The 14,750-nt window shown below is 35.5% G+C and overlaps 1 protein-coding gene across 4 annotated transcripts in view; it reads left to right on the top strand.

Annotated features, from left to right (window-relative positions):
- The window catches only part of CREB1 (cAMP responsive element binding protein 1), a 47,382-nt gene that overhangs the window by 12,929 nt on the left and 19,703 nt on the right, over positions 1-14,750 (top strand). For 2 of the 4 annotated variants that reach the window (XM_087819621.1, XM_016196708.2), the window contains exons 2-3: positions 6,562-6,683; positions 12,945-13,091. In XM_087819621.1, the coding sequence (XP_087675747.1) occupies positions 6,570-6,683; positions 12,945-13,091 (261 nt within the window). In that variant the 5' untranslated portion in view covers positions 6,562-6,569. Of the gene's footprint in view, positions 1-5,846; positions 6,684-12,944; positions 13,092-13,852; positions 13,895-14,750 lie in introns of those variants that run through there. The other 2 variants (XM_016196711.2, XR_001601994.2) reach the window with 2 other exon arrangements.

Raw genomic sequence — 14,750 nt, 5'->3', positions numbered from 1 at the left:
CATCAGAAACCTGGAACACTACTAAATTTCCAGTATTGATAGCATACATCTCGCTTCTGTAGGATTGGACATATGATAAAGATAAATGACAAGCATTCAAGGTTCACAACCTAAAGAAAAATTGTACAGGAAAAAAAAGGGAAGGGAAGGAGGTAGTGCCACATTGTTTCTGATTCCTAGAAAGCAGAAGTTGTGTAGCACCTGAATATTTTACCACTTTCTTTAGTAAGGTAATCTTAACACTTTAGAAAATTAATCAAGACATACTGACAGTGTTAAGAATGTGTTAACAAGGCATTCAAACAGTTATCCTAAAAACTAAATAATAAGTACCACATAACTGTAGAAAGTACTATGTATTGCTCAAAGATGTTTCTAAGTATACTTCTGCAAAGTAATTTGGTACTACGTTTGAATATGACAAAATAATTGTTTAGTTCTAAAGTCATGTGCCCAAGTGTGCCTTTTGCTATGGTTACCCTGGAGATTTTAAACTTCTGCCTATGTGATTTCCTTAAATCCTTGGACTTTTAGATTGGTAAAAGAGTTCAGGAGGAATCTACCTGGTGTAGGTTGCAGGGGAAGGTTTTTTTCTCATTTATAATTGAGGTTATTTGCATTTTTTAAAGTCAGCATGCATTTATATGTTCTGTTATTTATAACTGCATTATTTCTTTAGAGTCAAAATGCAGAACAGTTCATTTCTTTGAACACTTACCTCATATCCTAGACTGTATTAATTTGGCCATAGATTTAAGGGATTAAAGAGTAGACTAGGTTATGGGGGAGATGGGTCTGTTTTTCATAAACTTGAACTACAATGTTTAGGATTATAAGGACTGGGGCACTTATTAAAGGTCAGAATGTTTTAGGCAGAGCAAGGTGAAGAGTTGTAGCATTGTTTCCTTTTGCTTAATGGATTGTTAGCAAAACTGATGATATAGGCTTGCTTTCTTGTTTGATTAGCTTTAGTTAGCTTGGTAAAGGCAAATATGGAACTAGTGCTGCCAGAAATTTGTCCCTGGTTTGGTGTGTAGTTCTGTGTAGAATTTAAATGCTACTTTAAATCAATGAAGGTTTCACTGGTTAGCTTTTATAATATTGAAAATCCCTCAAACATCTTACCCAGCTTTATTTCTTACACAGCACTTCTCACTATCTGATTTATACATTTCACTTTCTCTTCCCTGCTTCCACACACTAGAATACAAGTTCACAAAGGAAAAGTTTTTAAAAATTTTATTTCTTTATCTTCAGTAACTTGAACAGTGCCTGACATATAAGTTCTAGATATGATACTTTAATACAAATGTAATGTAAACTGTTACATTGAAGATATTGTTGGTTTTAGAAAAGTGTTTACTTGTGAATTCCCTCAGGATATATTGCTATATAGAGTAGAAGTAAAATCCATTGCACTATAAAAATTCTGAACCCAGTACCTTAAGAGACATCATTCTGATATTCTCATTTTGCCCTAGTAATTCATAGTTGCTTTGGAGTGGCCATTCTGTATTATGATTTCTTTCTCTTTGCTTCTATACAAAATCTGACACCAGCCACTCACAGTCATTTCTCTAAAGGTCTATCATAATTTAAGTCTTTGCTCCTACCATTTTTCTTGTCAGAAAAGTTACCCTTTCCCCCCACATTTATCAGTACTGTATTGCAGAACATACTCTCTTTTAAATGTCATGTGTTTGTTCGACATTTACAGAGATGTTTATCTAAGCTACATTTTAAACTTTTAAATAACTACTATCTTTACTGTGTAAAGTAATACAGCCCTAGTCATAAATTTCTTGAAGGCTTCTAAGATGGAAAGGAAAAACTGCTTTATCTTCTTTGAAAATTAAGAAAAGGGGCTATTAAACTATTTAATAACTATAACAGCAATTAAGACAAGAGCAATATAATGAGTAGAAGAGACACTGCCCTCCAGGTAAAAGATAATTTTTATTTTTACTTTTTAAAAAATATGTTTATTGATTTTGGAGAGGGAGGGAGAGAGAGAGAAACATCAGTGATAAGAGAGAATCGTTGATTCGCTGCCTCCTGCACACCCCCTCCTGGGGATCGAGCCTGAAACGCCAGCATGTGCCCTGACTTGGAATTGAACCTTGATTTCCTGGTTCATAGGTGGATGCTCAATCACTGAGCCACACCAGCCAGGCAAAGATGACTTTTATTGAATAATATTCTAGTCTTGTTGCAATTTTTGAAAGTACTAATAATTATCTCCAGTTCTGTTGCATTATCAGAATTTTATATATATGTAAATGAGTGATAATATTGCTGTATTTGCCCACATTCAGGATGCTCAAACACCTGTTCTTAGCCAACCTGTCTTTATATGTGTGTGTGTGTCTGTGTGTGTATATTACTATATGGTAAAAGGAAATACTTCCTTTATTATATATATTCGTTTATTTAGTATCCTGCATAATTATGTGTTTACACACCTTGTGGTGTAAGTTCCTAGGATCAGAGCATTTAATACAGGTCTTTTAATCCATCTCCCTTGTTACAGATGAGGAAATTGAAACACAAAAAGGTTAATTTGTCCAACGACCGCTTGGTGACAGATCTAGCTGTCCAAGTGTTAAGTTCCCTTTCCCAGCTACTTATAGCAGCGTTCATCATTTCTCTCAAGATTGGATGAAGAATACTACAGAATTACTTTGCGTTTATTGTTCATACTAAGAAGTAGAACTCAAGATCATTATAGCAAAATGATATGTATCTTTCTGAATTGGTTTAAAGTTTTTTGTTTTAGGTATGACACTATTTTGTAATTTGTTATAAATTAATAATTTCCAATGGATTATGTTACTTTTTAAGGATAAATCATGAAAATCTCCAAATTTTAAATATGAAACTCAAATTTTAAAATTCAGAATTATTGGAAGAACACAAATCACAAAACTGTCAAGCGAATGCTAGATTTTCAGTGATTTCTAAGATCCATTCTGTTTCTAATGTTTCAGGCCCAATATTTATACAACATTCTTTCTGAATAATGTACATGATCTTTTTCTTATTTTTTGTAACATCAGTCTTTTTTTGTTTTTGTTTTTGTTTTGCACCCAAAAAGCACTGATTTGTGTAATGAATTTGGAATCCTCTTTCTTCAAACAACTTTGGAGACGTACATTTTGGCTCTATAAATTGATCCTGTGTTTGTGTACTGACTGCACTGCTGGCTAGACTGCTGCTGGGCTAATAGAAAAATAAAGATTGTACACATGACACCATAACATCTCTTTCCTCCCCACCTGAAGATATAAACAAAAAGAACAAAAGTTTTCAGTGTCCAAAATTAATGCACCTACTTCAAATGCTAGTTTAGGCTAGTTGGGATACTGCTATTTCAGTACCTTCCAGGTGTAAACCAATGAGTATTGTCTGTTTTAGTTTAGTGAATGAGTTTCTCATCTAATACAGGTTGTTCTTTATGAAACAGTTCTCACTCCACTTTGAGAAAGGCCTGAATTTTCTGATGAAAGGCAGTATTTGTACTATTGCCCCAGTGACTTGTATCTACTCAAGCTGAGAGTTACCAAAATTAAGAAAGTTGTTCCTTCCTCTGAGAAAAAGATTGGTAGCCTGCCTGAATGAAATGATAATAAAACACTGGCAGTTAACATGGAGCACCCTATCCATTGTAAATATCACACTTTGTTTTAAAAGGAAAGACTATTTTCTCGTTGGGGAGGGAAGAAGGATGCAGATCACATTTCTTCTTTAATGTGTCCTTGCGGCTGTGATTACTCAGTGTTAGCTGATGGCTTCGCTCCTTTATTATAATGTGGTCATAAGTATTTTCTAAAACAAGTTGTAGTGACGCCCTATGTCTTAAATGTCAAAAATACTTAAGGAATCCAGATGTGTTAAACAAACAATATATATATACACGCACATATGTGTGTGTGTGTATATACTGTACTTTGATTGCTTTTAATCAAATGGTGGAGTGAAACTATAATGGATGATAGCATAGGTTAAAAAAAAAAAGTGGATTGAAATAAAGTTTTAAAAATGGTTGCATATATACTCTGTCTACAAAGGAGGTATTGTCACATCCATTTTCTTTCAGACCAGAAGTATGTACAACATTTAGGGTACAGAAATTGTTTTGGTTTTACTGTTGCTCTCTGTTACTTTTGATGCTTTCCTTAAATTTTTTTGTTTTTTGTTTTTGTTTTTTTGTGTGTGTTTTTTTTAAAATATATCTTTATTGATTTCAGAGAGAGGAAAGGAGAGGGAGAGAGAGTTAGAAACATCAGTGATGAGAGAGTCATTGATCGGCTGCCTCCTGCACGCCCCTGACTGGGGATCGAGCCCACAACCCAGGCATGTGCCCTGACTGGGAATCAAACCCCGATCGCCTGGATCCTAGGTCGACGCTCAACCACTGAGCCACGCCCGGGTGAGCTAAATTTTTTAGTTTAAAAGAGCACAGATTGTAAGTATACAAGTCGGTGAACTATCACAAATGATAAAATTATTTGATAATTTAAAAAAATAGTTATTTTTACTGTTTGGAATTGTAGGGTAAACAATTTAGGTAAATTTTAAACAAAAATAGTAATTTCATGTAAAAAGTATCTGGGATTTAAAAATTGTCAACAAGTATCTCAAAGTCATTACTGAAATATAGTTTTTGGTTCATAGTTTGAAAATGTTATCCTTGACTTCTGGTATTAAATTTTTTTACATTGTTCAAGTAATCCTGAATTTTTGCTCATGGGAAGAGAAAAATACTACTAAAATATATACAGAGAGGTGAAAATCATCATCCTATACACACCTACCAAGTCTTCCTCTAGAGCTACCACTTCCAGTTTAGTATATAACTTCCCACATCTTTCTCCATGCGTACACCTTTACAACAATTTTACTTATTTTTAACATAAATGAGGGGTCTGTTTTACAGTGTGTTCCATGGCTCACCATTTCACACTGTCTTGGAAAGCTTTATGTCATTACATTATAGACAGACTTCATTCTTTTTTACTGCTGTAATTTCTTTAAAGGTCCCCTAATGATGGATACTTGTTTCCAGTTTTTTGCTTTTATAAAAAATTTCTACAGTGAGTATTCTTGAACATATTTTTGTTAACTCGTCAATAATAGTTCAGTAAGGGTTTCTTATTGACTAGTACTTTCTCTGTACTCTAGACATTACTGTGTTAATTATATGTGGCAGATACTTTCTGTGCATTTATCTTGGTGGTTTTTGCCATATAAATGTTTTAAGTAATTATGTAGTTTGTTAACCTTTTCTTTTGTTACTTGTTTCATGGATTCTGAATTTCTGAATTATTTATATTCATTTCCAGAGATATTTTCACTTCAATTTTTAACTGTCATTGTAAAACACTTTTTTTTGTAGAACTGTGTAAATGATGGCAAAATGTATTCGTATGTGATACATTCTGATGGCATGTAGTAATCACATAAGGAACAGTGACAATTCTGATGATCAATTTCAGAGTTATAAAATAAATGTAATAAAATCTGGAAAAGCATTTTGGGTTTTGTGTTATTTATGGAATCACTATAGGTAGTTTTTACTATTAATTCATTTTTTACAAGTAATATACTAAGCACTGAATGATGGCAGTAGTATACAAGTAAGTAATCCCTTTCATTGTGAGTACTTTACACATGATGGCTTCCCCAGTTACCAGAAATTTCTCCATCTCCATGTAGCTGCAGCTAGGAGTGGCCCTCCACTTATTTTGCTGCTATCCAGTGCTGGATTACCCAACAAATATACTAAGCCCTTAGCAAAGCAAGGTTCAAAAGTAAAAAAAAAATCAGCCTTAACTTATCCACAATTTTGCAATTTGAAATTTTTAAAGTTTTTTTTATTTTGTGCATGTGTATGCATGTGCATAGTGTTGCATACTATACAGACATAGGGAGAGGAATCAGAATACAAGCGTATTCAAGTATTTGGAGCCTCCAACTTGGCTCTGTGGCTAATTACTCCACCTTTTTATCTTGATACCCCACAACTTGGGTTCTTGAAACTTGGGCTGATTTTGTCCTACCTCCAGTAATTTCCTGTGGAAGTAGCTGATAATTTTTCTGCTGCTTCCCTGTAACAGGAGGGAATACCCTTATAGGAGGTGCCATGAAGCCAGTATCTCATAGACCCTATCATCAGCTGCCTTCTACTCTCTACCCTCTCTTCAACCTGATTGGCACGGAGTGAAAAATTAAAACTTTGCTGTTTCTCTTCCTCCCCTTGTCGGTAGGGGAGATTTGTAGAAGAGAGTAATACTTTCTTACATCTTAGAGTAATATCTCATTGGGGACAAATGGCAAGGGAAAAGAAAGATTTTTCGTTTCTGAAAGGACTAAAACATTTACAGCTCAGCAAATTTGCACAAGTTTTGTAATGATTAAGCTATATTATATATTAACTAGATTTCTGAGTGCATTTGCTAACTTAACCACCACATATACCTACTTATAACTTGAAATTTGCCTTTAAAGTTACAAAAGCACAAAGCACTGTAGTGCTTGTAACACTCTTCCATATTATTGTAGGTGACTAAATGACCATGGAATCTGGAGCAGAGAACCAGCAGAGTGGAGATGCAGCTGTAACAGAAGCTGAAAACCAGCAAATGACAGTTCAATCCCAGCCACAGATTGCCACATTAGCCCAGGTATAAAATATGTGGAGAGGTTCCAAGTTGTGTCTCTTCCAAGAGGAATATGTTTCAGACAAGAGAATTTTGTTTTTATTACAGAGATATGCATAGAATGAGCAGAGACATTCTTAGAATATCAAAATTCCTGTTTTACTTAGTATTAGACTAATTTTAGAAATGATAGTATTAATTCAGTAGCATATCAGAAAAAATGTATTGTTAAACACTGATAGACTATATGTAGCAATGTGATTCAGAAAATTACATTTTAACTAATGGGCAGATTGATTGTATCTCTTAAACAAGGGAAGAAAACCTTATATAACTGCTTTTCTCATATCACACATTTGTTTTGGGACATGGGAATGCAGATAACCTGAAAGGCTAAGTTTACATGTGCTTAAACTGAAAATTTCAGATAAGTAAAATAACTGTCACAATAGTAAGTTTCAAGGATGATAATTTTTGTTTCCTATATATTTTAAATATAATTCATGGTTCATTTTGTTTTTGTCTGAAACATTCTATCTCTAAGGTTGTATTCTTTCATCCTTTTTTTTCGTTACATATTTTTCCTTAAATATTTTAACTTTGAATATATATGAGAAAGATGGTTAATATAAAAACCAAACAGCAAACATAAATATGTTAGATAAACATATGATACTGACTCCTTCAGGTGAAGGCTCTCAGGAGAAAATAATCCTAGCAGAGGCTCTGGGATATCCTGCCTTAGCTTACCAAAGAGTTTTAAAGATCTCCCCCAGGAGTCAGAATGGGGTCTTGGGAAATAGATGGCTAAGCACAGATGGTTACCATACTCAGCTAAAGTATGGGCCAAAAACTAGACCTCCAGCAGGAATGTAGTCAGAAGGAGTGGGCTGCTCTGCTTTCTCCTGCGATCACCAAGGCCCACCATCAGCCTTTAGAAATAGAGCACACTTGAGGATGAAGTAGAGGCACTCAGGTGAGGCAGGTGCAGGAACAAAGCAGGAGAGCTGGGACATCATCAGTACATGGTCAGAAAGCATGCACAGATAAGAATCTAGGCTCATCCAAGAGTTTGGCACTCTTGTAAGATACAACGCCAACAGGGATCTTGATGGTGACAATGCTCAACATGCCTTTTTCGTGCATCACACTGTTCTTTCTGGTTTGGTGTCCTCTAAGTCTGCTGTATATCATTCTGGAAATTCCTTCCCCTTGCGGACTTTCTTGAGAAGTTTGTGTTCTTGAGATAGTAAACCATGTTTTCCAGTGGTTTCTTGAGCAACTTTGGGTAAAGAATTTTTGGTAAAGAAATCATTTTTCTTTAAAATTTGAATGAATTGATCCATAGTCAACTTATAGTGTTGCTGTTTGAAAGACTAAATGCATCTCTTATTTTGTATCTCTGATATCTTACAAAATTCTTGTCTTTGTTCATAGTACTTCATTATTTTATTATCAGGTTATTAGGACCTTGATTTGGATAATTTTTCACCCACTATCCTATGTATTCACATTATTTGGTTGATAATTTTTTCTGTCTTTTCTCTCTGGGATCCTTGTGATACAGATGTTATACCTATAGGACTGTTTTTCTCATTTCTTCTTTTCTGTTTTATGTCTTTGTCTTTTTGTTGTTTTCTGGGAGATTTCCTCAAATTCACATTCTAACCCATCTGTTGAATTTTTTTATTTATCCTGTCATGTTTCTAAGAGTTCCTTTTGTTCTCTGAATAGTCCTTTTGTGTTTTAATATCATCCTGTTTAAGTTTCACAAAGGCAATATTTTCTTTTATATCAGAATATTAATTAGGTTTTGTTTTGTTTTAAGTCTTCTCCCCACACATTTCCCCTATAGCTTTCCCCCCTTCCATTGTTCTGGTCTGCATCTTTCATATTAGAAGCTTTCCTCAGTAATTTGTGGTTGTCTACTCAGGTTTAGAAATAGGGGACCAAAAAGCTGTATTGGAAACTCTGTGGATATGTTTGAGGCTTAACATTAGGAGTTGTGAGCTTCACTTAGGGCCACTAGCAGTATCTTTAAGGTCTTCTGCCCCTTGACATTGGTCAGGTTCCCCAGAGAAAGCTTTACTAGTACTCTGCTTGTATGGTAAAAGCCTGGGAACCAAGTGAGAGAAGACTAAGATTTAGTACTCCACCTTCAGCAATGTCTGGTATTAGGCAGTCGGACTCAAGAAAGACACTCTATCCAGAAAATAAATCCCTACTTCTCTGTCAGCGTGGGATACCCTGGTGGTTCTCTCTACTGGGAATTGGAGAGGAGATTCAGTTGCTTCTGAAACAGCCTTATCTTCAGCCTCTCCTTTCACTCCACCTTCCATAGTGTCTTAGCTCCTGAGCCGCTTAAGGATTTTGTGATGCAAATCAGGCTTTCCCTGCCTCCAACTCATGAATTGGCCTTCTGAGGTCTTCCAAGAGGTCTTCCAAGTTTAATACCATTCATCCATCTGCTTTCCAGACTCCAAAATTCTTACTCTTTCCGATGCTCAGGCTCATGTGATTATGCCTGTAAAATCAAAATCAGTTTCATGAAGTTTAATTGGAGATTCAGGAAGGAGCAAAATTATATACACATGTTCAAAATGTCATTCTTACTAAGTAGTCCTCTAGCACTTAAGACTTGTAAAAGCAGAATGGCATGATATTTGAGTTTTAGGAAAGCTAGTTCCCATTTGTATATTTTTTGGGGAATATTTACAAAATTACAGTTTTTGTACTTGTTCATCCAAGTTCTTAACACATACATCATATATTTTTGACATAATTTCCTCTCGTCAGTCTGATACCTACTATTTTTTTTAATTGATTTTAGAGAGAGAGGAAGCACTAGGGGGAGAGAGCAAGAGAAACATTGATGCCAGAGCAGAACATCAATTGACTGCCTCCTACACTCCCTCTACCAGGGATTGAGCTGCAACCTGGGCATGTACCCTGACCAGGAATTGAACCGGCAACCTTTTGGTGCATGGGACAACCCCCAGCCAACTTTGCCATACTGGTCAGGGCTTTTTGTCAGGCTTTAATACTAGAAAAATATAATAAAATGGTCAAATCCAAGATCATTGTGATTTGATCAATGCAATGAACAGGGAAAAAAATTCAGCCTAACTAATAAAGGAAGAAAATCTAAAACAATGAGATGTCTTATTTTACATCTTTTGGAATTTACAGAAATATTTTTTGAGTGAGAAAGAAAATGTTGGTTTTGACTATGAGAATATAAATTTTTATGGACTTAACTAAAGAGTTGGATAAAAGGGTGATTGTTGTAGCTTCTTTTTTTTAATTTTAATTCTCACAGGATATTTTTTCCATTGCTTTTTCAGAGAGAGTGGAAGGGGAAGAGAGAGAAAGAGAAACATTGATATGAGAGAGACATCGATTAGTTGCCTCTCGCACTCAGCCAAGTCCGGGGATTGAGCCTGCAACCGAGGCATGTGCCCTTGGCTGGAATCAAACCCAGGACCCTTCAGTCCTTGGGCCGATGTTCTAACCACTGAGCAAACAGGCCAGGGCTGTTGTAGCTTCTTGAAATAGGCAAATTTGAAAACCTAAATATGCAATAATAAGGAATTTATTGAATAAATTATGTAATTTTAACTATTATGCAGTCATTAAAATGAAGACTGTTAATGGAATGGAAAGATATTTATAGTGAATTCAAAGATAAAATAGATTTCATGATAATGTGTTCTAAAAATTGAATGTACTTATGTACCTTTAAAAACACCTAGATCGCCTTTGCCAGTGTGACTCAGTTGGTTGAGCATTGTCCCATGCATCGTGAGGTCGCTGGTTCAATTCCCTGTCAGGGCACATGCTTGGGTTGTGGGCTCAGTACCCAGTGGGAGGCATGGGGAGCAGCTGATTGATGTTTTTCTCTCTCTCGCTCTTCCTTCCTCTTTCTCTAAAATCAATAAAAACATATTTTTTTTAAAAACCCAGATCTACAGCAAAAATATAAAAAGTGATTAGCTCTGAGTGGTAGGAGTATAAGTGATTTTTATCTTATTTTTGTGTATCTGTATTTTATAGACTTATAATGAGAGGAGCCATTATGTAGACTGATCAGGGTAGAAAAGGAATTATTAAGTTAGCATGTTATGTTCACCCTAGAAAATACTCAGAAGATGACACAATAATTGCTTCAAATATTAGAAGAGCTTTTGTGTGGAACTGAGATGAAATACTCTGAATAACTTAGGGTTGTGGTTGAGTGTAGGGAAAAGCGTCTTGGGGTCCATCAGAGTTGTAAGCAGGTTCCTGTGTAACTAATGGAGGTGTAGTCCACGGACCACATTTTGAGAATCAGATAAAACTTGAACAAGATTTATAATGGCCAGAGAGAAAATGATTAATTAGGAAGGACTTCTGACTGTCCAAAGATGGAAAGCTTATGGTTTTAACCTCTACCTTCAATAGGGATCTTCCCCCCTAAGCTTCACAAAGATCAATTCTTTCATCTTCCACCACCACCCCAACCACCCAAAAGTTTCTCCTTACCTCTTGTGTTCTCTGTTTTAGTTGATAACATAGTCTACCAGTTCTTACCCAAACATGAAATATGTGGGTCGTCATTGATTCCTCTCACCCCCTTTAAGCAATCATTCAGAAAGCTCTTTCTGGTCTGCCTCCTGAATTTTCATTAAATCAATTCTCTAATTCCCATTCCTTCCACATCTAGTGCCTTCTTTTCTGCCTTTATCATCTCACCATAACAACTATGTAGGCTTTCTCAATTTGTCTCCTTGCCTCCACTTTTTTCTTCCTGTGACATAAATATTTTTCACACTGCTGCAAAAGAGATCTATCTAAAATGCAAACCTCACCATGATGTTCAGGAGTTCAAAACCCTCAGTGCCTTTCCCAATCTCCGGATAAAGTACAAGTTCTTTAATATGACATATATAAGATTTTTCATGACTAGCACATTTAGCTCCTGCCTGCCTCTGCTATTTCATTTCTCCTCACTCCTATGTTATAGAGTAAGATACGTACGTGATCTAGTAGTACTGATTGCTTGTCTTCCCTCTCTGCCATATCCAGATCATGCTGTTTCTCCTTGCTTTTACCAGTGCTAGCCTCTCTGCCTGGAATTCTAGGCTTATAATAACATGCCTAGCTTCTTTTCTTTGTCTCAAATTTATATTCTTCCCTGGTAGCCTCCTCTCTCAGGTGGGGTGGGATAGCTCTCTGTGTTTATTTTTATCTTTCCAAACCTCATTAGTTCACTGAATTATATTTATTTGTGTTCTTTTCCCCATTTCTTCACATACATACTCCAATCTATGTCTTTCTCATTTTTGTAGTTTCAGTTCTAATATTGTTCCTGGCATATAGGATACCAGTAACTGTTTACCAAATGAGCAGATGAAATCCCTACCCCGCAATGTGTGCAAGAGTAGGAATAGTTAAGTGCCATCTGATAGACATGCATGGCATAAGAGCCCTTTGCACCTGGATATTGACTCTTCCTCAGGAAAAAAAATTGGTTTCTCTTATATTTTCTAAACTTTGCTCCCTTATTTCTTCAAGAGGAAAATAAATCCTTAAAATATCAACTGTTACCAGCTTAGTGATTTATTTGCGGGGAGGAGTAGAAATTTTTATAGATTATAATACTATTAATACTTTCTCATTAATGAAAGGCATATTGTAATTAGCATAACATAAAGAAAATTATGCTGTATATTATAAAATGTGTATTTGTTATAGATTTAGTAGCTAAATTTTGCCCAAGCTTGAGAGCAATTATATTTTAGAACATGACTTATTTAACACATGATATTAAGAAGACTTTTATGTTTAAGTCTAGCATATTGCTTGACCTTCAGTAAATTACTTAATCTCTTTGAATACTTGATATTTCTGTTTCTAAAATGGATATAATCCTGATTACCCAGTCTTGATATCTTTGAAGAGCAAAATGAGAAATTAAGTATGAAAGCAGGTGGGAAAATGTAAAGCTCCATACAAATAAAGTAGTATTTAGTTTTCAAAGGAAGTCTGTTACATATTTTGATACTATATTAAAATAGTATTTTGGGTTTTGTCTTTTGGGAGAAGTTGGAAAGTGGGGGTGGGGGAAGCATTTGAAGTCTTTCTTTAAGAATATTAAATTTAATCATTAGTTCCTTTCACACCAATAAAATACTTATCTAGCAAAAAGGTCATCTTTTTGCTGCTAAAAACTTGCTTTATATTGAACATGAGTACTCCCAAGAAAGTATCTGTGATGGTAATTTTTTTCCATGTTCAACACAATAGGTATCTATGCCAGCAGCTCATGCAACATCATCTGCTCCCACCGTAACATTAGTACAGCTGCCCAATGGGCAGACAGTTCAAGTCCATGGAGTTATTCAGGCGGCCCAGCCATCAGTTATTCAGTCTCCACAAGTCCAGACAGTTCAGGTATGTGTATACAAAGTTCTGCATCTGCTTTTATAACTGTGGTTTATAGTCATATCTCTCTCCTTTCATTAATTATGAAAATAAGGACATTATGTAGTTCAGAGTTTATTTTACTTTACAATAAGTGAATATGCTGCATCTGTATAGTCACTTTATGTATAGGAATACATATAGCCAAGAACAGGCATAGAAGAAAAGGACTTTTTCTTAAACTATAGGAGAAAAAGAATTAATTGGGGAAAATCATCAAGTACATGGGATAAAGTGGAAATGTTTGGGGGAGACTGTAAGGCTGACATACCTCAATTAAGGAAAACTGAAATACAAAACTAATACCTTTGTAACTATTTCCTAAATGTGCAACTGAAAAAAATAAACCCTTGTCAAAAATTAACTAATAACCTTACCTAGGTAGGATATTATTTGAATTTAGAGATTACATAAAGCATTTGTAATGCCAGCTATGTTTAGGGTTCTAAGTTATATAACTTTGAACTACTGATATATTCAGAAAGTGTACCTTAAGAGTCAGGGATTATACTACACATTATCTCATTCTTTGGAGAGATTGTTCCTTTGGGTTGGATCCAAAGGAATTAAAGGCAATGTAGACCTCTGAAGGTGACTGCTCAGTTGTAGGGAAACCTAGAGCAGTATACATCTTTGCAGTGAGCTTATTGAAGAAGAAGAAAAAAAAACTTGAACATTCATTCAAGTAGGCCATAACCCCAGCCTCCCATTTCATATTTTTTGCTTCACAGTCTTCCTGTAAGGACTTAAAAAGACTTTTCTCCGGAACTCAGGTGAGTCCTAGGTCCTAGATTTGGAGAGAACTATTTTTAGAAAGGAAGGTGAGAAATTATTCTTTATGTCTTTGTCCTTCTCTGTAAACATGGAATTCAGGTTTGAATTAAAATATTAAGACATCTTCTAGGCCAAAGGTGTTACTTATCCTGCTCTTAGTCTGTTGCTTAATTTCCCTATATATCTTTTCTCCCCTCCACCAAATTGTAGTCCAACATTACTTTCAGAGGAAGGAAGGTCATATTATCTCCTGAGGTAACCAATTTATAAATAGAGGTAATTGCTAAAATATTGTTCAATGTGATGGACCAGGTATGCCTTTCCAAAAGTTTACCTGGTGGTCCCAGTTTTATCCTCAGAAACTAGTTAAGCAAGTTTAACTCCTTTTCTGTTAGATTGCTTCCTAATCCCCATCTCTCACCCCCTTCCTATTAAAAAAACAAAGTGCAGACTAAACAATCACTTGTTTTTCTTCGGTCCTTTATTTTATGGTATAGCCTATTCCTTATCACCATCCTCATTGTCGTCTTGTGGGTGAGCTGTTGCATTTTCCTTGGGAATGGTAGCCAGGCTGCTGGATGTTTATGGAGGGAAGTGCCTCCTTTGTCCTGGAAGCATTCTGTTAACGTTGAAAGAACATGTTAGATCTTGTCTGCCATGTTACACTTTTGGGTATTGAACTGCTGTTACCCCCCTCTGCTTCATTCTGTCCTTGTGCTTTTGGCTTGCTTGAACACTTAGTGGGGAGGGGAGATGTTTTTATGTGAAATCATTAAATTGTAGGAATTTCTATACTGAAAGACACTTGGAATGGAATTTTTTTACCAAGTTAGGAGTCAGTATTTTCCAGATAAA

This window comes from Miniopterus natalensis, chromosome 8 (assembly GCF_054644295.1).
Source record: "Miniopterus natalensis isolate mMinNat1 chromosome 8, mMinNat1.hap1, whole genome shotgun sequence".
NCBI lineage: Eukaryota > Metazoa > Chordata > Mammalia > Chiroptera > Miniopteridae > Miniopterus > Miniopterus natalensis.
The sequence above is the reverse complement of the archived record's forward strand: the minus strand, read 5'-3'. Positions and strand labels throughout refer to the sequence as shown.